The sequence below is a fragment of the Euprymna scolopes genome, chromosome 1, assembly GCF_053919585.1.
Source record: "Euprymna scolopes isolate OS-2025 chromosome 1, ASM5391958v1, whole genome shotgun sequence".
NCBI classification, from domain to species: Eukaryota; Metazoa; Mollusca; class Cephalopoda; order Sepiida; family Sepiolidae; genus Euprymna; species Euprymna scolopes.
Genome location: NC_136482.1, coordinates 34,311,131 through 34,337,384, shown reverse-complemented (window position 1 = coordinate 34,337,384; position 26,254 = coordinate 34,311,131). Strand labels below are relative to the sequence as shown.

The following is a 26,254-nucleotide window of genomic DNA, read 5'->3' as shown; positions in this document are numbered from 1 at the left end:
GGCACACTCACACATTTTTTATTTTATGGTGTGTTCCGGGGACAAATTCCCTTTTGGGATTTTTCAACCGGGACGTATCGGCACAATATATATATATATATGTATATATATATATATTGATTTTTTTTAATGTAAATACAGTCATATCTTGCTACGATGTGCAGACCGTTTCAATCATATTAGATATCATCAGGCAAGAAAAATTAAGGTACAAAAATTAAAAAGGTTCCAGCCCTTTGCAAATTTTGAGGAGATAAAATTTGCCATGACTGGCAATGGGCAAAAATTAAAGTTCTTATGGGTTTAAATTGATTCAGAAGATTTAGTTTCTGTTAAAAGAAGGGGGAGGGGTTAAAAAGGGAGAGTTGAAAGGGTAGTTTAAGGTTGCGGGAAGTAGTAAGGAGGAGGGAGTAATATAATAATATGGAGGGTGTGAGTGAAAACAGTAGGGGAGAGAGAAATGGAAGCTGAGTAAACACGGTTGTCACGGCTATCGATGGGGCGATAGTGAAGGTCCAATTCAGGTCATTTAGAGGTGTTTCAGCTATTGAAAAAGTTCAACTAACTTTGGTCAACTAGTCAGTCAATAAAATTTCAATTTTTATTTAATTTTTATTTCTTCTTATTTTTTATTTACGTCTATTGTTTTGAAATTAACGTTGAACCTTTTCTTATTTGTATCAGATTGGATGTTTAATTTATTTAATTTATATTTTAATAGTTGGGAATATTTAAGTTTATTAAATATTATTAATTTTGTCTTTTATTTTGTTTCTTTATGCACATATATATGTATATATATATATATATATGTGTGTGTGTGTATGTGTGTGTGTGTACATATACACACACATACATAAAAACGAGTACAAATACTATAAGCCTATATATGAGCAGACAAACTTATATATATAAATGTACACGGAAAAACACACAAATATCACATACAAGATATTTGTTCGTCTTAGTGAAGTTATTGATTTTCTATGTATATTTACTGGTTTAATTAAATCAATTATTAATTTGTATTTCAATTTTATTCTAATTTGTATTTTAATAAGTTAAAATATTAAAGCTTGTTAAATGATGGCAATTTTAGCTTTTAGTATGCTTGGATATCTACAGTAATATATATACACCCATATATATATATATAGATAAAAATATTCATATATATATTGTGTCATAAAGACCATTAATCTACCTATACATCTGTGTATATGTTATTATTTCATATTCTTTTATTATTATTACTCAGAATTATTATCAATATTTATGTGTATTATTGTATATTGATATTTTAATTATAGTCTCATAATGAGATTATTTTTAAAGGTTTTCTTGATAAACTTAAGATACAGTTGAGAACTTTTTGTAATTTTTACTGTTTGAAAATCGTTTCTGGAAGTTTTATAGTGTTTTATTTTAAACCAGTAAATATACATAGAAAACCCAGGGTGGTGTAATCATAGTAACGTTAGAAAATGAAGAATTAGTCCTGGTCTCAACTGGTAGCGGTGTTAGGACTAAATGATTAGGGAGAATAATATGAACAGCTTCCTTTTTAGATGTAGCAATTGTGATGGTGTTGCTCATCAATGCGATATAGCATTTTATTATCACGAGTGAATGTGGCAGAAATGATGTTCATAAGCTACATTTCTTGTTGAAAAGAGTACTTTAGTCAATAATAATAATAATAATAATAATAATAATAGCAGTAGTAGTATTTGAAAACGAGAATCACAAATATTACAAATTCCTCTCTCCTAACAATAATAAATATATTCAAAATCAAATTAAATTTCATCATTGTTTATATGAGCCTGAGCAGCGCCAGGTTGCCCCGCTAGTATATATATATAATATATATTCATATATAACTTTTAAAAATAACTTTTTAACGATACAAAATCAATACAGTGCTTTGAAAATAATATACGAACAAACCCTACAGGCGCCTTTCACCAACAAACTCATCAGGCGTTTATCGTTGGATATCAAAAGATGCAAAAAAAAAAAACGAATTAAATTAGGTTAAATTATCACTAAATGCAAATACTCAGAGATATATGAGTAAAAAAAGAAAAAAGAGAGAAAAGAAGAATTGAAATTCCTGTGAAGTACACATTAATATAAAATATATGTACAGTTGAGATGTAGGGGAGTGTGAGAACGATTAAAATATATCTTCAAGCAAGTCTAATGATTTAATAAATTCATTCTGTCGGCAAAGCGACGGCTTGTATGAAAAAATTGTAAGTGACTCCAAACTCTTTAAATAATTTTGAGTCAACCCAGTACAGTATTCTGAAACAATCAATTTTATAGACATTGGCAAAAGCTGGATTTTCAATTAGATGTTGGTCAATGGCAGATTCCAAAACAAAAGAGGAACACAAACGAGCTGGCTTGCCTAGTCTAAATTCTGCCAGTATGTTGATTTATGCATGTCTGCAAGTTTAAGGAGGTTCGACCCACATAGCCAGCAACACACTGACAATTAAATTCATAAATAACATTACTTTGAATAATGTGGGGTAAACCATCCGTTGTGACCTGGAGTATATAGATCTTATGCCAAAAAAAAAAAAACTGTAATACGACAGACAGAAAAAATTTTGTTACATACTTAATAATACGCCCAAAGACTGACCAGCAATTTCGATCAATGGTAGTTTCAAATAAACACAACACTTGGACAGATTCAGGAAATTGTATTTTTCTACTTAATTATTAATAATATTATCAATTAAATTTTTCGGATAACCATTACGAATGAAAATGTCTTTGATAGTATTCAATTCGTGTTTGAGTTTGTCAGAACAAATTCTAAGGGCTCTATATACTAATGTCTTAATAAGCCCTTTTTTCCTAGAGGTAGGAACAAACAAGTGCCAATCCATATGAAAACTGCCGGAAGTTGGTTTGAGATAAACTGTAGTAAGAAAAGAATTCTTACTACAGACATTTATAGAAAGCAAACAACCTTCATTCTCTTACGCCATAGTAAATGATAATGCTGTGTGGAGATCGAAAAAATTTATATCAAAATTTCGAGCCTGTAGACTGAAAATTGACAGAGTTATTGTGTAGGGAAATGTACACAGACAGACACACAGACAGACACTTTCACTTTTATAGATATATCTATATATCTATAAAAGTGAACGTGTCTGTGTGCCTGTGTGTCTGTGTGCATTTCCCTATGCAATAACTCTGTCAATTTTTAGTCTACAGACTCGAAATTTGATATACAGGGTACTGAGATCTGGGGAAATCTTTGCAATCCGGTTTCGGCCAGAAATTTGGCTGTTAAGGGGTCAAAGTTTAATGATTTGACCTTTGAGAACTCTACCAAACTCCTCCGCCAATTTTGGGTCTAAACACTTGAAATTTTAGATATAGATTCCTTGGACATGGATTTAACTTAATAACTTGATTTGAACCCAAAAATAATAAATGTTAAGGGCTCATAATAGGGGTCAAAGTTAAAAAATATTGATCTCTGCAGTCTCTACCAAATTACTCAGACAATTTCTGGTTTAAACATTTGAAATTTTACATAAAGGGTATTCAGAGATAGGGCAAGCTATTTAATCGGTTTGAGTCGAAAATTTGAGCTACCAATACATAAATGTATGTCTGTTTGCATGTCTGCCTAAAACTTTCGATAGAGACGACGGATTTTTAGAAGATTAGTATCGTTTTGAAGCTCGACCCTTCAGACGACAAATACCGAAAAATTGGCTTAAAACATTAATTTCTTCACCCTCAACTGGGCACTTTTCTACTGGGAGGGGTCGCTTTTTTCGCCAATATTTCGAAAGTCATCCCCCTCTTTTCGATTGTTTAGCCTTAATTTAAACCTACGTCACTTCCGGTTTGGCGGTAGTCGTAACAGCAAAGATGTCACGTTTTTTCTCCGTTCTTTTCTTCCTTCACAGTACGGGTTCGAACCTGCCTTCCTTCTACCACGTTTTTTTTTCTTTGCTCAACATACACCTCTAAACACCCGTTATGTTTTGGTCATTATTTTTTATTTTGTTTTTGTGTTTGTATGGAATCCATCGAAAAAATTGTGACATTTAGAAATATCGATGGACCGACAAATGAAACAAGATTGAAAAAAAAAAAAAATGGTTAATGGAGGGTGTTATGTAATGGATGACTGGAACCATCCGATACATAACTGAAAAGAAAAAAACTTCTTTAATAAAAGATTTAAAAGAGTGGGCATCGAATAATCGATTGTCCACCAGTCAAAACGAAAAAGTTTACGGCGTAAACAGAGAAATCGGACGACGATTTTTTTGTTTACAAAACAAGGAAACGTGACATTTCTCGTAACTCTGGAATGTATAGAATTTAGCATGAGTGATAAATTCACGTGTTGGTCAGCTGAAGAGAAATCGGACGATGGTTCGAGGTCATGGGCAGCGAAAAGTTGTCAAAACGTGACCAAGAAACACGTGCACCGGTATCGAGCAATATGATTGACAGATTGCGTGGATGGGAAAAATCATGCTAATATAAGAGGTGATTTTTTGGAGTTTAACCAGAAGAAGAAGAAGGAAGAGAGAAGAGAGAAGAGGAAGAAGAAGAAGAAGAAGAAAGAGACGCCGATAGGAAACGTGCGACTGTCGAGAGTATAACGTTTCCACACACCCCTCTCCATCAATGAAATGAACAGTAAGCCACACTGTTAAATTTTGAACTATTGAAAATCTCTGTGCAAAACGAAAATAATTTCAAAATAAAATATATTTTTATATAAAAAGCCAGTGTGTCTTACGTCTTGATTTGTTATGCTGAGTTACGTCTGACCTTTGTGTGCATATCAAATTCTGGTTAGCCGGAATCATTATTTTGACAGGTATGACAGCTACAGAAGCCGAGAAATGAAAAATGCACAGTCAAGGGGGAAATAACTCTGTCGTCTTAGCCGTTACCATAACAACCAGAAAATTAAACAACTAGACGATCAATAAGAGATGGCTACTGGGTTTTTGTTGCAGCAGGGAACTAACTAACAACAACCGTTCCCAACCTAGGGGTCCTGGCGCTATATAACAAAACCTATTTGGCGCCGTAAACCAGTTTTGCATCAGCGATGCAAAAGCCGAACCTGGGGTATATATAATAAAAACTAATTGGTGCCCTACGACCGGTTCACTCATACCTTAAAAAAAAAGAAAAAAAAAGAACACTTACACGAAAAAAAAAAAACTATTACACGAAAGAACTCTTACAAAAAAAACAACGGTTACCACACAAACAACAAAAAACTAATCAGACCAAAACGAAGAGAAAAACGCACGCAAGGAAAAGGCAAGTCAGTGATTTTTTTCAATATTTTTCGTAACCTCAGCTCTAATAGTTGTGTTGAAAAAAAAAAAATTTTTTGTTTTTCTTTAATTCTTTCTCATAATAATTAGGGTATCGAGTAAATAATTTTCGAAGATGGAACAGAATATTTTTACAGATTTCGCGCAGATCCTAGGGGCTGAACTACACAACGTAGGGAAGGCCATTTCGAACTCTCTGAGGGGGGAGGCGTTATTAGCGAAAATAAAAACTTTAGACTCTCGACAATCGCACGAATACAGTAGGTGGCTTAGTGATATAGATAAGTATAGTAGAATAATTAGACAAACGGAGGAAGAGAAATGTCAGTTAGCATTATTAACTACGGCTGGCCCAGTGGGACAGTTTGTTTCAAGTCTGCTAACCAACAATGCGAATTTGGCATGTGTAGACTTGAAACAAGCTTTAGATAATTATTTTGGAGTTCAGGCAAATCCTACCAAATTTATGAGGGAGTTGGCAAATATTAGACAGGGTAGGAGCGAAACTCTGCAGGACTACATGCAGCGGTTAGTGCGCTTGGCTGAATGTTTGTATGGTAGCCTAGATACGAACAATGTAGTAGTGAAAAGCCAAGTGATAGGTTTCTTCATCGAGGGGCTATATGACAGAGAAGTCAAAATCGCTGTCATGAGGGAGGAACCATCGGACCTCAAAGTAGCCTATGAAAAGGCCCTAATCGAGGAACGGTGGCAAACCCGTATAAGAGGCAATGTCCGAGAAGAAGAACCTATGGAAATTAACTATAGTATACGCCAGAGAAACGTAGAGGCGATAGGGAAAAAGAGATTCCCAGAGCCAGATAGGGGGCATGGGAATTATAGAGGATTTAATAGGGGACCCGGCTTCAAGACAAGAGAAACGGAGAGCCCTTGGCCGGGGATTAAGTGTTTCAATTACGTCAGAAAAGGCTATATAGCCAGGAACTGCACTTTCCCTAAGTCGGGAAACGAGCCACCCCCCACTCACAAAACGCCCAGCGAGAGGAAGGGGGGTGAACAGACGACAATAGTAGGACATATGGGCGCCGCTAATTGCATCCCTATTAAATTAGAGAAAAATAAGTATAGAGCACTAGTAGACACTGGCGCAGAAATTTCGGTAATAAAATGTACCGTGTTAGAAGGGCTCAGACAGAAGCCTGAGATAAAGAAAATAGAGATGAATTTAAGGACTGCAAACGGGTCACCTCTCTTAGTGCAAGGAGTGGCGCATTTGCAGATTAAAGTAGGAAGCCAGTACATTCGACATGATTTCGTAGTGACGGAAAACCTAAATAGGAACGTCATATTGGGCCGAGACCGGCTCAAGCAAAATGGTGTTAGGATGTACTTTGATTTAGGAGCAATTCGATTAGGCGGCGAGTACATAGCGCTGCAAGAAGAGGCTCATATTTCTAGTATAGTTAGATTAAGACACGATGTCACCCTGAAACCGCAGCATTTACATGCGTGCACAGCTCGTGCCGGAATGAAAAACGGTCAAGGTTTAGACTACGAAGTAGTACAGATAGATAAGGGCTTCCTAAGTGATTTAAGTGGTGTATCAGTAGCGAACATAGTAGTAACAATAAAAGGTAGGAAAAGCTTTCCCTTACTAATTATGAATAGTACAAATCAGACAGTAAAATTAAAGAAAGGTTATAAGATAGGTAGTAGAACAGAAGTAGTAATGGCGATATCAAAGCCAAATAAACAAAAGAAGTCGGGAAACAAGAGTAACCTCGATGGCATAAAGGTGCCGGAGAAATTTAGGAAAGATGTAGATAAAGTCCTGTGACGAAACACGGATTTATTCGTCACAGAGGATAAATACTTAGGCCGGACTGACACAGTAGAGATGAGGATCGATACAGGAAAAAACGATCCCATAAAGAAAAACCCTTATAGAACACCTCTCAAGCAGCGGGAGGAAGTTAATATAGCACTAGAGGAAATGCTACAGGCAGGGGTTATAGAGAGGTCAAATAGTCCGTGGAGTTTCCCGATAGTACTAATAAAAAAGAAGGACAGAACGAAGAGGTTCTGTGTAGATTTTAGGGCCCTGAACAAGATAACAAAGAAGTATGCCCGAGCACTACCAGTAATTGATGATATACTAGCTTCGCTTGGGTCAGCAAAATACTTCTCAAAGTTGGATTTGAAATCAGGGTATTGGCAGGTAAAGTTGAACGAAAAGGATAAAGAGAAAACCGCGTTCACCTGTCATAGAGGACTGTTCCAATTTAATGTAATGCCATTCGGACTTGCTAACGCTCCAGGAGTGTTCCAGGAGCTAATGTCCGTAGTATTACAGGGACAGGAAGAATTCGCCGTGCCTTATTTGGATGATATTTTAATATTCTCCAAAACAAAGAAGGAACATGTTAGGCATATAGAAAAGGTGCTAGGTAGCTTACGTAGGTATAACTTAAGGTTAAAGGCGGCGAAGTGTGAGTTTTTCGGCAAGGAAGTGCAATATCTGGGATTCCGAGTGAGTGAGAAAGGTATCCAGCCGGATGGGGACAAAGTTAAAGCGATTCAAGCAATTTCGACCCCGACCACTGTGAAGCAGGTTCGATCCTTTATAGGCATGACATCCTATTACAGGCGGTTTATCAAGGATTTTTCCGTAATCGCCGAGCTGTTAATTCAGTTAACTAGGAAGCATGCACGTTTCTGTTGGGACGATGCATGTCAGTCTGCTTTTAATCGATTGAAATCGAAGCTTGCAGAGATGGTGACACTGGCATACCCGGACACTAACAAAGGATACAGACTATACACAGATGCCTCCGATTATGCGATCGGAGCATCCTTGTCTTAAATGGTCTACGACCCAGAGGAGGGTCGGGAGATAGAGAAACCCATTTATTTTCTATCTCATAAGTTGTCAGATACTCAGACTAGATGGTCAACGATAGAGAAGGAAGCATATGCGATTCACTATGCCTTAAATAAGTTGAATCACTACTTGCACAGTGCTACGTTCACCATCTACACGGATCACAGACCATTGGAGTATTTGCTGAAATCTCCGATACAGAATAAAAAAAATACAGACGTGGGCTTTGAGTATGGCTGGCCATGATTGCACCATACAGTACCTGAAAGGAAAGGATAACGTCTGTGCGGATCTCTTATCCCGTGCGGTAAATGCGAGTCAGGATGAAGACGATCCTCTAGTAGAAATAAATGATAGGAATTACACGGTGAGTGCGATAAACTCGAATCGTTTTGAACCAAGAGAGTTTGTATCGCATAAGGATGACGAAGATTCACCAGTAGAAAGCGAGCGTCCTACACTATCAGGTTTGGATATGTGTAAAGAACAAGACGCCGATAGTCAGATCGTTGAATTAAAGAAACGGATGAGGAGCGGTAAAACGTCCAAGATGGAAGAAAAAAAGTACATCATAATGGATGATATCGTATATTATTTATCGCAACCCGACGACGATCCATTAGTTAGATTATATATCCCCTCACATTTGAGGATGAAGGTATTGAAGCAATACCATGATGAGAATGGTCATATGGGTGTGGAGAAAACGTTCCACGCCATTAAACAGAAGTATTTCTGGCCGGGTTTGTTCAAGAAGGTGAACGAACACATAGGGAAATGCGTCCCATGCCAGACCAGAAATTTGAGGAAGCAGCAATCTCAAATGCAGGAGACCGACATGCCTTCTTTTCCTTTTGCTAAGATTGCATTGGATATTTCCGGACCCTATCCGAGGACTTTGTCAGGCAATCAATACATAGTCACGTTCATCGACATGTATAGTGGTTGGCCTGAGGCTTTCGCTGTGCCTAATAAAAAGGCAGAGACAGTGGTGCATCTCTTAATTGAGGAAAAATTTCCGAGATTTGGTGCACCATTGCAGTTACTTACGGATAACGGACCGGAGAACGTCAATGGGATCATAAAAAGGGCGTTAGAAGAGCTTAATGTTGATCACGTGACCACCTCATTTTACCACCCGCAAAGTAACGGGAAAATAGAAAGATTCCATAGGACGATGCATGACGTACTAGCAAAGAAAATAGGGGACAATGACCGTTCGTGGGACATGTACTTGAACCAGATGCTGGCTGCTGTAAGGTTTCATGTCAGCAAAACAACGAAGTACTCCCCCTATTACTTGCTCTATAATAGAGACGTTGTCTTGCCGCTAGACAACATACTGAGGCCGTGTAGAATTTACTACGGGGAAGAGGATCATGAGATCGCTCTGCAGGACATGCATCGGACCTTTACATTAGTCAGAAACAATGTAAAGAGAGCTAGGAAGAAAATGATAGATAGGGCCAATGAGAAAACGAAAGCAGTCGATTTTCAAGTTGGTGATTTAGTTTATTATAAAAATAATAGGAAAAAGGGAAAGCTAGACGTAAGATGGTCTCCATATTATGTAGTCATAGAAAAGACGGGGCCAGTCTCGTATAGGATTAGGAGTCAACTGACAGGGGTAGTAACGAAAGCCCATGGGGAACACATCCGAAAAGCAGAACTGGAGGAATGGAATATCCCCAATGAGCAAGAGGGCTGTAGAAAAACTACCCTGTCAGCACTGGTAGAGGATAGTAGTATCGATAGGGAATCCTCTAGTGGGGAGGAAGAAAATTATCCCCAACAGAGCTATCGCCATCAACGGAAATCCCCAAGTCAGGAAAACAGGGTCCCGTTGATGGAACGGAAAATAATAACACGCAGCATGACGGCTGAAAGGGCTAAGGAAATTAATGAGATATCGGAGGACGATATATTAGCCTTAGTGCCCAGGTCGTGCGGTGTTGATCATGATGATAGAGACCAGCCAACCATAGCTAGGGCTAGCAAGAGGGTTGGGAACTCAAGTTATAATCAAGCTGCGGGTCGGGAGCGCGGAACAGGATGTTTGGACTGGGTAAGAAAGTTACTCTGTCGATGTTAGGCAAAATCCTTATCATAGGGAGTTCGGAGTTGCCACCAACATTTAGGATCCTGGCGTTCTGGTCGAAATTTTTGTACGATATGCTGCCCACATTTTAAAAAAGTAATTAAAATGTTAGTCTCACATTTAATTAATTAGTCAATTAATTAAAGGACCGAGGTAGTGAAAATATTGGACAAATCGACCAATTCGGTAAAATGAGTAAAGTTACAGCGTATATTGCGCACATACACACACATACGTATAATTTCTAATTGTTTGTTTAGTTTAGAGAAATGGTACTGTACCGGATATGGACACGCGCACCCGTGAAAGTGTGCGCATGCTTTATTGTGCTTCTTTTGTTTCGTGTGTGAGGGTGCACATTTACCCCAGTATGCATGCGTGTAAGTGTATTTTGTGGTTTGCCTATTTATGTGTATAATTATGGAGAGATGTTTAAGGCGGGGTTAAACTTTGCTATGAAGTTTTTTTCTTGTGTTAGCAAGTAGAAGTAGTTGTCAGTTTGGAAGATGGAAGATATAACATCAAAATCGCGGAAAATAGACACCTGCATATATCACAACATATACACACATGCAGTGGGGGCAGATTCGAGATAATGTGTGTACTTATGTTTGAATGATTAAGTGCATGTATGCATGCGTGTTTTGGTTGGAAAAAAAAAAAAAAATAAATAAAAATAAATAAATAAATAAATAAAAAAAAAAAATTAACCAATATGTGCCTGACGTGTTAGTGGTGGATGTGTGTGAGTGCGTGTGTGAGTGTGTAAGTGGGTATGTATATATGTATGCCCCTACATATATTTCTATGTATGTGTGTGTGTATATGTGTATGTGCCTGCGTGCGTATGCGTGTGCATGTGTACATGTACATGTATGTATATATATGCGTGTGTGATTGTGTGTGAGTGTGTGCTATACACGGGGAAAGAAAGTCTTTTAAAAAAAAAACATAGAAAAAACCTAAAAACCTTCACCAAATCGACCAAAAGCGCCCTCTTTGAATCTAACTTTGACCGGACACTTTGAACACTTACGGTTGGAGACAGGATGTCTGAGACCACATCACTCTGAAAAACACATTTAGTATCAGCAGAGGTAAAAATAACTTTTCAAACTCCCATTTTAAAGAAAAACTTTTTACGAAAACATCTGAAGAGAGCACACCCTAAGCTGGAAACGCGTTATAAAAATATTTTAAAATAAAAATATGATGAAAACCTTTAAAAAAACCCACAATTGTTGATGGCTACACTCTTTTAAATATATATATATATATATATATATATATATATATATATATATATATATATATATATATTATAATTATTATTATATACTATTTAAAAAAAAATTCTAGTAATAATTTTTAAAGTTATAGTAATAATATATATATATTATAGTATGGTATATTATTATAGTCATCCACATACAAAAAATGTTATATGTATATTATATGATAAAAAGGTACATGTATATATTATGTACATGTATATGTTGTATATGTATATATTATGTACATGTATATGTTATATTTGTATATATTATATATATGTATAATTTTCTCTACTATTATATAAAAGGAACTATGAGCTCGTTCACTATGGACTCCAAGACGGCTTGGCCGATTTTTATGAAATTTCACACAAATGTACTTTATGTATCTGGCAGTGTTATTAGGTTTTGTATTAGAATGATTTCTGTTGTATCCAATGTCGGATTCATGGAATATTTGAATGATAAGTAAACAAGCTCATTTCATTATTGTCGAAACACAAATTATATTTACAGTACAGTATGTGCATGTTAACGCAGTCGCCATATTGTCCATTCTCCTTCGAACTCTCTCGCAGGGTTGCCAGACTATAATAAATGTTTGAAGCCAAATTTTCCAGGGAAAAAGGCTAAAAAGGGCAAAAAAAAAACAAAAACAAAAAAAAAAACGAAGCCAAATTCAAAAGCGAAGCCACATTGTTTTAGGCCAAAAAGGCCAAAAAAAGCCAAATTGCAAATTAAAGAAAAATTGACTATATTGAAGTTTTTAACAGTTTTTTTTTTCTGTATTAGTTTTATGATGTTTTCTTGGCAAAAATGTTACCTATGAAAATGAAACTGAAATATATGCCCCCCTCCAAACATATTTTTCGGTTTTAACTTAATAGGGAACGGTTTTATTTTTAATATTTAGGCAAATAATTTCATAACAATACATTCTGCAGTTTAGATATTTTTAACATTATACAAGAAAACGTGAAAGAATATTGAGTACTATTTTAAGGAAAAGTTGGTAAATTTGTAGATAAGAACTCTAAGGTTCTCTCATCCCTCCAAAATAACAGATAGATCTACTTTTTTAGACAGTTGCGTTTGAATATCTTGAAAAACTTGGGTAAAACAATTATTTTAGAATTCAGAGTGAGAGATCAGTCCCACATATAAATTTAACATTCGGTCATCATTCATTTCTAACAGGATAGCATTTTAAGAGCATATAACTAGAATTTCTTCTGCGAAAGAAGATAAATTATGTTTTCTTACAAGATTATTAACTTAAATTATTTAAATGCTAGCAGGACCCATTAACTGGTGTTGCCCAGTGGAAGCCCCCCCCCCTGTAAAAAATTAAAGTATTGCCCAATCCCTGCTTTCGAAATACACACACCCAACCGCCTCATGTTAAGAATTGATTTCAGAATGGACTCCCTCAACCTCCCCATGTTAAGAACGGCTTTTGGAATAGACACCCCAATCTCCTCATGTTAAGAATGGCTATCAGAATAAACATACCGTTTTGTGAGGGGGGGGTTGTTAAAATATTAATCCCAAATTTAACCTTGATAATCATTGTTAGGATACCCACCTGCAAATACTGTAAACCAACAAAAAATTGGAAGATGGCAGTGTTGGTCAGATAGGATTAAATTTATTCCTTGCACGTGTGTACAAATCTGCTGGCCACTGATTTAAAGTGCATAATGCAGGTCTTTATATCTTGAAAATTACTATCTGCCAAATATAAATGAGATTTTCTTAATCAGCACAGTCGAAAACTTCTAAAAGTCATTATTTTAAAGAAAAGTGTGGAATTGGAACTAAGGTAAAAATTTATCTGTAAAAACAAAAACCTTAAACAAAGGTAATGTATGTGCAGTGTCAAGAAAAGAAAAGTAAACAAAATACTCCACAGGATGTATAATTTGTCTAAAATCAAACATAATGGCTAACGGCTATTTTGTGAGGGGGGGGGGGAAGGTGTCAAAGTATTTGCCCCAAATGTAACCTCGATAATCATTGTCAGGATACCCACCCACAAACACTATAAACCAACAACAAAATTGGGGGAGGCAGTATAAAAGAAAACAAAAAATAGCATCATGTAAGGTTCGCTAAGTCGCTCTAAAATCAAAAAGTAAAAAAAATGATACCCGTACATATTTTTTTTTTCAGGGTTTGTTTTTGTTGGGGGGGGGTAGTGGCGTGTTGTTTATGTGTGCATAGGTAAGCGTAATGTTCTTAGTATTTAATTTTCTGTTTATGAGCATTTATTATGTCTTTATTTGGTTTATTTTTTTTTTAACTGGAGAGATAAGATTTTTGGTGTATATAATTATTTTTGCCTAATACGTAATTATATCAAAGAGTTTTCTTGTTAATTTATTTGGAACTGATATTTTCACCTGCGTATTTTTATATATAAGCACCAAGATAACACTAAGAAGTTTGTAAAATTAAAATTAAATTATATCTATATTTTAAAGTAGATGAGGACCCTCAGCTATCCCTTCTAAAGATGTGATTCTACTTTTTTCAAATGATTACGTGTGAACATAGAGAAAAGAAATAGTTTATAATTAATTAGTTTTGCATATAAATTAAACATAAAATAATTCTCCATCTCTGGGTCATCATAACTTTTTAGGGCAGTCTACTTTTTTTCTATTTCTAAGTCTGACTGGCAAAACTGTAAAACCAGATGAAATCGTCTTAAAAAGTAAAAAGCACAGACTTTATCTCCCATAGCAAAAATATGGTCCAGTTTAGCAGAACTTTTCTTTTACTAACCAAGGACAGACTAGATAAAGTATAGTATCAGAACAAGTACTACACTTTAATGTAAGAATTGATTCACAGCTGGGCCAGATTACGATAAAAGAAATGTTTATAGGTGATATAAATGTTTTTTAAAGATTATGATATAATTAATCCTTTGGAGTTAGCATCTATTTAGTATTACACATGAAATCTGAAGAAAACACTTAAAATGAGTAAATAGGCTAGTATAATCAACAGATTTCTAAGATGGCGGCATGATTGAAAGGTAGTTAGTTATAAGCTGAGACTCCACATCTACTTTTAAATACAGATATGATTTATTTTGAATTTACCAAAGTTCTTAATGTTTTCCCTTTATGCATTGCATCCAAGATTTTCATAAACTCGTGAGATTTTTATCTATATCTTTCACTCCTGTTTTTTTTTCCATATTTAATCAATTTTACCATTTTTACTAGTGCCAATTCTCCCATGCCACTTTGTATTGATATAGTTTGTACATTAGTTCCTATTTGTCTACCATATTCTTAGAGAAATATTTCAGTCGTCACAATACCAAATTTACTCATGGGTGGGGGGTATTAACTTAAAATATCTCTAAAATATTGATAAATTTAATTTTAGTCATAACTCTAAAAGTAGATTTTGTTTCCAAGAACAATCTATGCGTCACTATTAAGACAAAAGTGCCTATTAATCCAAGATAGTTAGAAAATCTATAATTATTGATTTTTAATGAAACTCTTGGGACTTACTAAGGAAAAAGTATATGATTATTTTTAAACATTTCTTTTTAAATACAACTTTAAATAGTTATTTCAGAGATGATTTAATAGTTATAAGTTTTCAAATTTCCATAAATTGAAAATAAATTGATTCAATTAATTTCAAAGTACTAGGTTTAAAGAATTCCAAACGAAAAATGCAAACATTAATTATTTCAGAGGAGATATACTCAGTGACCGAGTGACCTGACTGGACAGAGACAAGGTGCTAGCACTAAAAAAATGTCTCCAGAACGGTTTCATACTCAACTGTGAACTCTCTGAGAGGTTCCATATAAACGTTTAGTAAATCTGAATACGAACTTAAACATTTAGGTGTGAGATTCCTTCAGTGCGGCCATTTAGTATAGGGTGTCCACAAAGTCTGGCTGCATAATCTACACGGTGCCCACAAAGTCTGGCTGCATAATCTACACGGTACCCACAAAGTCTGACTACATAATCTACAGGGTGTCCACAAAGTCTGGCTATATAATGTAGCCAGACTTTGTGGACACCCTGTACTGAGAAAAAGATTTTTTCCTGATATGACAAATATTTGCAGATGTTGATTCTGGGGCTGTTTTTCTCATGAAAATCCATGAATCAAGAAAAAAAAAAAAAAAAATTAAAAACAAATCTACAAATTTTGACATCCAAACTATTTTTTAAATTACTTAATTATGACTTTTTCTTTAATAATTACTATTAATACATATTTATATAAAATGATCAGAAAAAGGCCAAATTTGAAGACAAATTTCCAAAAAGGCCAAACAGAAATTTTGAAGGTTAAACTGCTTTAAAAAAGGCCAAATTCGCAAAATTTGGCCTTAAAAAGCCAAACTGGCAATCCTGCTCTTTAGTATTTTTTTTTCTCATCTGTCTAAGGGCTATAACTCTTACTTCCTTTATTAGAGTTATTTCCCCTTTAGCTTTTGATCGTTATAATAATTTCGATAAGTATCGAGAATTGCAAAATCTGATGAAAGAAGCAACAGGCGATTTTGACACCTTATACAACCTAATATCACAAGTGCATTTGATTTTATATATATATTTTATATCACACGAGCAGAAATGCTCAGCATATAAAATCAACAGCAGGTTACTTGATATGACGGGGCGCTCAGAATTTGGGGGGAATTTTGACACCCCCAACACGAAACTGTGAATAACATATAAAAACACTCGTAATTTCTCATTTAAAAGTGGTTTGTTTATTTTCTTGATGGATTATACTTCCAAAATAAACTATTAAAGTTGTATAAAAAGTAATAGAAATATTATTTTTTATCTTTCAAAAACCAGTGTTTACAAAGTGCCGGCACGCTTCTAGGCAGCCATTTTTTTCGCAATGAAATCAATTGATTTTTACGAGTTAAATATTATTCAGTTTTTTAACTTTAAAAATCAAAATTTATCTATTGGTTCAATTTTTACGATATTTTCAGGGTCAATGGAAAATTTTATGATCTTTCCAATAAACTGAATATAATATTTTAGACAAACGTTTTTTTTACCCCCCCCCATTTTGAAATGTCTATTTAGATTTACATAATTAATTAATGTAACAAAATTTTATATATCACAAATTGAACATAAAAAGGTCAACAAGTAAAATATACAAATTTCAAACAAAAAAAAAAAAAGAAAAGTTTTTTTCCAATTTACCTGTAAAGTTCAAAGTGTAAATCCTTTTTTTTTCGAAAACCAGGTGGATTATTTATTTATTTATTTTTTTAAGTTGGAGTTTATTTTATGCTTATAATTTTCCATACAATATTGGACGCTGAAGATATTTTATTCTATTTTAGTCATTGTTTTGTTTTTTTCGATGTTTTAAAACAAAATTCTCTCAGTAATTAAGACTGACAATATATTAAAAAGAAAGTTCTGCTATTTCTCTAAGAAAAAAAAAAAAAAAAAATCGAAAATAAGTCGCTCGGTCAATGTGTAAATGGTCCAAATCCATAAATGAAAAATATCCACTTTGCAAGTATGGTAGCACAATAATGACTTCTACTAAAATATGCGAAAAGTACACAAGGGAGATTAGACTTCATTGAAACGGTTTTTTTCCCCCTTTCCGTAAAGAAGTAGTCAACCACCTCAGCAGAAATAACCTTCTTAGTGACATGCAATATGGTTTCCATTCTGCTAGATCTACAGCAGATTTTCTAACGGCTGTAAATGACAAAGTTCTCTCTGATTCTCTCTCCTCTGATCTTGAGCGCATGGTACAATGGGGGAAGAGGTGGCTAGTTACTTTTAATGCATCTTAAATCAAGCTTCTATCTTTACATCATCAATGCTCTGATCCCCAAGGCCACTGGAAAAATGGTGGAATCCGTCTACCGCTCCAATAGATATTTCACTGCTGATGCAATTCTCTATCTATATAAAAGCCAAGTACATCCAAGGATGGAGTACTGCTGCCATATTTGGGCAGGAGCTGCTAAAAACAGCCTATCCTGCCTTGACAGAGTACAAAATAGACTTTATATAGCCTAGTGGGGGATGCCCTTTTCTCTTCCCTGCAATCTCTCTCCCACAGAAGGGACGTTGTGAGCTTGTCGTTATTTTATCGTTATTTCCATGGGAAGTGCTCGTCTGAACTCCAATCTCTGGTCACCCTTCGCCAATCTTTCATGAAAAACACCCGTCTAGCTGAAACCACTGTCAGTAATTTTCCCCACTCTTTATCTGTGCCTAAATCAAAACGTAGATTCCATGAACAAAGCTTCTTTCTTAGAAGTGCATGCCTGTGGAACTCTCTTCTGTTTGCCTGTTTCCCACCTGACTACAACTTGGATGTCTTCAAGTCCAACATAAACAAGTTCCTGTTGAACCCCCTCCTTAAGTAAGACACTTTATCAGATCTACATTACTAACGATTACTACGATATTATCCTATTGATTACTGTACACGCAATAACCCTTATCCCCGAGTGGCCTCCAGGTCTTGAGTAGTGATGACATCCTTGTAAAAAAAAAATACAAAAATTATTAATAATAATAAGCTAGTTCTACTGTAGATATGCTAATTGTAATCTCAGAACGTATATACCATGCATTGGATAAAGCAATGGAAACTAGGGCACTAACCCTAGATATATCTTAGGCCTTTAACAAAATTTGGCATGAGGGTCTTCTCATGAAAATTAAATCATACAATATAACTGGACGAATACTTAATATAAACAAATCCTTCTTAGACAAGAGAAAAATATAGGTTGTCATCAGTAATTGTACGTCAAACAACATGATATAAATGCGGGTGTGCTGCAAGTGTTGATTCTGGGACCTTTATTATTCCTGATATTCATAAATGATCTCCCCGATGAAATTGTTTCTGAGATGGCTGAAACCTAAGAAGAAAACCTTCAGTATGTAGTGAAATGTAGACATTAATGGATAGTAAGATTTAATGCTTCTTTCTTTAAACAATTACAATTCTCAATTACTAAATGACTAATAATACGCTATCTGAAAGTGCTTTGTTGAAAATCCTTGGCTTAACATTCACAAACAGCATGAATTGGAACAAATACATTGAGGACATTGCTACGGTTGCTGTGAAGAAGCTGGGTTCTCTTTACCATGCTAGAAAGTTGCTCATGCCTATATGTCTCCACACTATCAGTTCCTCCAATATTCTAACAAAAAATAATTTCCAGTGATGCTCTCCCCTAGCCACACAAATTGACACATACATTGGATCCACATTACTCCAATAAGGTATGCATCTCCAACCACATAAGCTCTTTAAATATTAAGAATAAGAGTATCTCTACTACATACTTAACATCTTTTAAGAAAAAAAACAAAAAAAACAAACACATCCTATATTTTGATTTGGTCTATTCTTAAAATATTAACTTATCTATATATCTATATAAGTGAAATTGTCTGTCCATGTGTGTGCGTATGTGTATCTGTGTGTGTACATTTCCCTGCCAAACTACTCTGTCAATTTTCAGTCTACAGACTCGAGATTTGACATCAGGAGTATTGAGATTTGGAAAAATCTTTTCAATTGGTTTTCAGACAGAAATTTGGCTGTCAAGGGGTCAAAATTAAACGATTTGACCTTTGAAAACTCTACCAAACTCCTCCGCCAATTTTGGGTCTAAACACTTGAAATTTTACATGCAGGTTATGTGAAAGGTTTCTCCTGGTGCCCTTATCCTTTCTGGATTTGGCGTTGGGGTTGTTCACGAATGAAGCCAAAGTTCTTCGATCCCTTTCCAGCTCCTTATCAAAATCTTTGAACAATCCTTCTGCAAGTTCAGCAACAATCTTTTCATTTTCGATAACCGTTAATCGCCCCTTTTTTGGCATTTTAAAAGAACTGCAATAAAGTGATGGATGCATAAATTACTTGATAATAAATAAAATGTCATAACTTCGTGAATATCGCATGGATTGTAATACAATTTTAGGAAATAACTAACCTTGAAACAGTCATTTGATGATACAAGTTTCATTTTTGTATGACGTATACTGAGTGAAATATTGATATTTTCCTAATATGCAATAAAGCGATTGACACAGTTTATATATATATATATATATATATATATATATATATATATATATATATATATATATATATATATACATGTAAGTGTATATATATATTTGTATATATATGTATATATATATATGTATATATATATGTGTTTTTGTATATATGTGTGTATGTATACACACACACACACACACACACACACACACATATATATATATTTGCGTTCATTCATTTTTTATTCTCATTATTTTTATTTCATTAAAATAATTCTTGCTTGACAGGACCCAATATATACATATATATATATATATATATATATATATATATATATATATATATATATATATATATATATATGTATGTATATTTATGTCCACATATATGTGTGTATGTGTTAATAAACTTATTTATTTATTTATTGTTTTTCAGATATTTTCCAGAGTCAGTTTGACTCATTCAACCTATATTCATTCACGCTAGTTTATTTTTTTTAAAAAAAGCGTGTTTTTACCTGAAAAAATTTCTTTATAGCCAAAAGATTTTATGTCGTTATCATCACAATGTCACCCATTTGTCTTGCCCGCGACCAAGTGAGGACGTTACATGAAATTCTCAACGAATATGGAGCAAAGTCACTGATTGTGAGTAAGAAATTCTTTACATGGCTTGTTGCATGGTTTGTTGCATTTTTACTATTTTCTGCAAAAATAAATTTTATTTTTATTAAAAGATTCATATTTAATTAATTAATTAATTAATTTTTTTTATTGAATTTTCACCCCAAACAAGGCACATTACCACTTTGATGTAGGGGGCTACTATCAGGGACATAAGCTACAGTGGTACTATGTGGGGAGTTGGGCAGCAAGATGTCGGTTCATGTTACACTTGAACTTCTGCATGTCAGTACAGTTGGGGAAGTAGGAACCCGGAAGGGAATTGCAAAGTCTAGCGGTTCTGGGGAAGAAACTACTGAAGTAGAAGGCTCTCTTACATCTAGGGATCTCTACTGTGAAGGGGTGGGATTTTGCTGCGTGTTGGGGGGTATTTATGTCGAGGGGGTACAAGTGCTTGTAGTTCTTCGGAGTATTCACAGTTAAAGTACTTGTAAAACAGGCAGAGAGATGCTACATTTTGTCGATGGGACAGAGGCTGAAGCTTAGATGACAGTTCAGGACCTATTAGGTTGGCGACTCTCTTTTGAACTTTGTCTAGGAGTGAGAGACTAGTAACAGATGCACCAGCTCAAATATGACAGCAATACTCCATACATGGGCGAATGGTGGCCTTATAGAGGTATAGGATACTTTCGGGCATTAGTAGCTTTCTAGCATGGTAGAGAGAACCTACCTTTTTCGCAGCGGTCAATGTAATTGTTCCAACTCATGTTTCCTAGTTTAAAAGATGTACTTTCAGATAAAGAGTCTTTGGCCATTGCTATTGGTGGTAGAGAAGGTTCCTTCATTGTTATGAAATGACTCTTAACTCTCCAGATTTATTTTTCTAGGAACAAAGTGTAATATCTGTTCTGACATTACTTTTCATCTTTTCTGTCTTCAGTAAGCGAAGGAAAACTAAACTGAGGCAATTTAATGCCTTCATTTATAGGGAACTATATTTTCTTTACATTATAAATCAACTTGGTGTCTTACTCTGCCCTCGTGAGGAGGCAAATAAATAGGGACTTTTCATCTGTCATTTAGCTAAATGTGAATTAAAAAACGTTTGTTTTGAGGTTTTTTTCTTATATACTTTTGCTTGAAGAATACCTACGACAGGTAAAATTGATTTTCCGAACAAAACAGTTTATGTCAGTATAGAAAATATTTAAATCAGCATATAATACTATAAGTCAATTCATTCTAAAATACTTTTTATACTTTCTACGATGAATACAGTTGGTGTTACCAGATCAGGCTGTTTGAAGATATCAGCTTCCTGACCTAAAATGCACCAAACATTGATCTTGTTTTTTTATTTAATTTTGCAAAACTCAAAAACAGCAATTTTTTTATACAAACCAACCAAACCAACCACCATGAATAAATATTGGGAGGTATAAAAAACTTGAAGCATGAAAGTATTTTTCCAAACTTTCTAGATTCAACATTAAAAAACTGAAAAGGATTGATATGCCGAAAAGCAAAACACCCCAACTAAACCAAAATGAAAACCTTAAACTGAAAACCTGGAAGCTATTTTCTCTTCCCTGCAATTTCTTTCTCACAGAAAGATGTTACGAGTCTGGCTCTGCTTTATCGTTATTTTCATAGCAAGTCTGAGCTCCAATCTTTGGTCCCCCCCTCACCAAACTTTCATGAGAAAAACTCGTCTAGCTGAAAACACTATCAATAATTCCCCCCCCCACTCTTTATCTGTGCCTAAACCTAAACGTAGATTCCATGAACAAAGCTTCTTTCTTAGAAGTGCACGCCTGTGGAACTGTCTTGTGTTTTCTTGCTTTCCAGCTGACTACAATCTGATTGTCTTCAAGTCTAACTTAAACAAGTTTTTGATGATTGGTTAGTTGTTTTTGCTTTACGGCATATCAACCTTTTTCAGGTTATTTAATGCCGAATCTAGTTATTTTGAGGAACGATTTTTAATGGAGTATATTTTCTTTTTAAGTCAGATTCTATTTAACCCATAGTTGGGACCCTAACAGGTACTACCACTCTGGGTCAGAGTGGACCTGGGAGTAATGGCAATTAAAAGGTGGCTCCACACTCCCCAAGTCCCGCAAGGTGGGGGCCTCACCATCGGATATAGTTTTAGGTCATATCCAGGGCCAAGTTTTTGATGAGTCGTTCCACTTAAGTTAACAAATTTACCGAATTTCCATTACTAACGATTATTATATTGTTCAATTGACTTCTGTACACTCTTAACCCTTATCCTCGAGTGGTCTCTGGGCCTTGATAAGTGATGCTGCCTATGTAAAAAAAATCTTTTTTAACACTTACTGGAAAAAATGTAACCAATAGTTTGAAACCTGTTTTAATTATGATTTGTTATATTTTTGTTGTGGATACTCGCCCATACACAATATATGAACTCTCCTAATGGTAAAAATATACCGAGATGTACCATTGTGGAAAGTCACTCGTAGTACGCCAGATTTACATTTTATACAACTCTCGTTTTCTAGATATTCTGTCTTGTTGTCAATACAAATAGCTTTTCTAAATTATATCCATGTTCAAGCCTTTCTTAATGACTTTTCCAGGCCACAACATTTTTTTTAATTTAATGAGTTTTGTTTTTAATAAAAAAAAATATTTCAGGTTGCAATATATTTCTACACTGCCTTTTTTTATGGTCACATGTAAAAGATGAATAAATTTGTTTCGGAATTAACAAAATGTAACTCATAAAATAATTGGTGCTTGTCCAGAATTCCCCTTATATTAAAAAACAAAAATAAAGAAAAATATGTATGACGTTTGTGCTCCTAATTGAAAGAAGATATGTATAGAAAAGCCATTCAATAGGGTTTGCCATAAAGATCTACTTCACAAGATTTCCAGCCACAGAATTGTTGGAAATGTCCTTTCAAACATCAAGTCCTTTCTCTCTGAGAAAAGTATTAAAGTAGTCGTTGATGGGCAGAAGTCCAAAATCCAAAAATTAACGCTGGTGTCAAGGATCCATCCTGAGGCCAATTCTTTTCCTGATCTTCATCAACAATCTCCCAAATCATATTCTATGATCATTTGTCAACATTTATGCAGACGACACTACTATATATGCCCACACTTCAAATGTCGGCAAAGACCAAGATCTTTTTTATTTCTCTCTCTTTCAACCTTGAGTGTTTGGTGCAATAGGGTTAAAAATGACTAGTTACCTTTAATGCTGCGCTCTGATCCTCATTTGGCCCCAATTGAAATGAATAGCTTTTGTCTTGAAGAAGCCTCCTGTCTTGAAGAAGCACTCTGCTTTGACAAACTTCACTCATAATCTGAAATGGTAAACTTACATCAGATCTGTTGCTAAAGCTGCAGGAAAAATGGTTGGCTCAAATCTAATATAAATAATTCTTGTTGAGCCTTCTTTAATAATGAAACCTTACCCAAGTTCTATCATTATTGATTATCACGGTGTTGTCTTACCGTCTACCTAACACTTATTACCCTTTATCCTTAAATGACCGATTTTACCCTCCCACTAGTAAAAACAAAAAAAGCATGAAAACTTTTCACAAAATTTCTGGATGTGGCATTAGATAATCAGAAATGGGTTGATATGCTGTACAACAAAACAGCTAAATATGACTAAATCAGCATGATGGCAGAGTTAGACAAAAAGTCAGTTTTTAAAATAGGAGAAAATCCAGGTTACCAAACAGAGGCACTCTGGATTAGGACAATAAGTTTAGAAAGATCTTTTCTTCATTGACCATAGACACAACAAATGACCGTAGCCAAAATTATTACTAGATTATTTTATTTTTTGAGTAAGTTTTTATTTTGAACTTTTTTATTTTTTATTTTTTACAGATCAGAAATCTAATCCAAAATGATTTTCCTTTTGGGAAGTTTGAAGTCTGGGTTGATGTCTGGCCTAATTTCAGTGCCGTGCTAATTAAGTGGGATTGGACAGAAACACCAGTAAGTATATATTAAAACTTTCATCTTTTTGAATAAAAACTTTTATATTTTTGCATTCAGCTTGGAGGCAGTATCCACACATATCATCACATATCATTACATATGTCAATGCGTGCATACACCAAATTGATATTTAATTATCTCTCTTTTCGGGACTATAAATGTACAACTAATATATGTCCATTGCCTGTTGTAGTCTACATATTAATACCGAAAAAGTAGATTTTAGATTCATGGATTTTTGTTATGTTTTTTGTTTGCTTTTCTGCTTTACAGTTTTTTGCAGAGAATCATCAAAACCGTTTTATGCCAGTCATTACGTATTCCAATTCTAGTTTATCTTCCTTTTCCCAAATAACATTTGGAAAAGACCATCTTGCATCTTTGAAATTATCTGTTTATTCCGACCTTTGCTTTAATACAAACGGAAATGTGACGAACCTTTTTCCTAACTCTCCACATATTTGTGAAAAGGTGCTTGATATTTTCTGACGTCACTTCCTGAAAATCAGCTTCATCAATGCCAGATTATTTATTTAATCAATCAATCAGTTTTAATACAAAACCGTTTTATACCAATCATTACGTATTCCAATTCCAGTTTATCTTCCTTTTCCCAAATAATATTTGGAGAAGATCATCTTGCATCTTTGAAATTGTCTGTTTGTCCTGACCTTGGTCTTAATCCCTACGGAAATGTGACTAATCTTTTTTTTTTTAACTCTCCACATACTTGTGAAAAGCTACTTGATGTTTTACGACGTCACTTCCTGAAAATCAACGTCATCAACGCCAGATTATTCATTTAATTAATCCATCAGTTTTAATAGCAAAACAAACAGAATAAGCAAATAGCAAACTTTGTTAAAGAACAGAAGATATTGCATCTATATACCATTTGAATTTTTGTGCAAGGTGACATTAAGTAGACATTATCCCAACATCCTCATGTAGACTGTTCCAGGCAGAAGAATCATGGACAGAAAATGTCTTTCTTCTGTTGAAACGAAAGCAACAATGGTATATCTGTAAATAAGTACAGAGACTATTCCCATCCTTTGCTGCTCAAGTTAGTCTTTAAATATGTTCTTTATAATAATAGGGAATGCTGTCACCATTCTAGTTGCTAACCATTAAACATACTCCAGGTGTACAATATTTTTTTAAAGATAGGGATTTGCTGCTACTAACATACTCAAGAATAAATCTTACTAGAGTTATGTATAGGAGATGGAAAATGTTTACTGTTAAGCTTAGAATTTCCCGATCAGAATTTGCCTTGTTTTGTTAACTACCTCATGTGTTAGTTTGAATGAGTTGTCCACAACTGTACCACAATTATTTTTGAATTAGTGACAATGTTGAAGAGTTGAGATTGAAAACTGGAGGCCAGGAGGGTGGAATGGTGGACAAAGAACTGATAGGAAAATGATTGCATGTCCCTTTCTTCCTGAGATTCTCATGAATGGCTCAGCTCTTGAGGAGAAATTGACTTTGAAACTATTTGGTCTTATCAAATTTTTCTTGGAGTTCATATACAGTATAACCCCGGGATACGGTGGCCCTAGGATATGTTTTTTTTTTCAGTTTACGATGTGGAATGCGATGTTATGGCATTTGCCCCACCTTATAATTTATAATTATAATCTTATTTAATTATATACATGTGTATTACATACTGTACTGTATTTTGTCACTAATTTTTAATGCCATATTCTGGGGTTCTACTGTATTAAATTCATTGCTCCTTCTACTTTTTGTAAAACTAATTCTCTCTATCGCTCTAACACTTTCTTACAACTGAGGCTATTCTCTATCTGTACAAATTTACTATCAGACCATGTATGAAGTACTGTTGTCATATTTCAGCTGGTGAATCTCTGTGCCATTTCTGGATTCTTGAGCAGAAATGCTTTACCCTTTCTTCTTCTCAACAACTTATCTCTCATTAGTCTAATGCTCTTCATCAACTCACTGTTTTGATACCTTATTGTAATACAGCGTTC

General features: G+C 34.6%; 1 protein-coding gene across 6 annotated transcripts in view; it reads left to right on the top strand.

The window, feature by feature from the left end:
* LOC145293256 (glycine N-acyltransferase-like protein 3) overlaps positions 1 to 26,254 on the top strand; it is a 94,509-nt gene that overhangs the window by 45,162 nt on the left and 23,093 nt on the right. For 4 of the 6 annotated variants that reach the window (XM_080139961.1, XM_080140008.1, XM_080140022.1 and 1 more), the window contains exons 2-3: positions 20,068 to 20,279; positions 24,138 to 24,248. In XM_080139961.1, coding sequence (XP_079996087.1) covers positions 20,199 to 20,279; positions 24,138 to 24,248 — 192 coding nt within the window. In that variant the 5' untranslated portion in view covers positions 20,068 to 20,198. The remainder of the gene's footprint in view (positions 1 to 20,067; positions 20,280 to 24,137; positions 24,249 to 26,254) is intronic. The other 2 variants (XM_080140047.1, XM_080140032.1) reach the window with 1 other exon arrangement.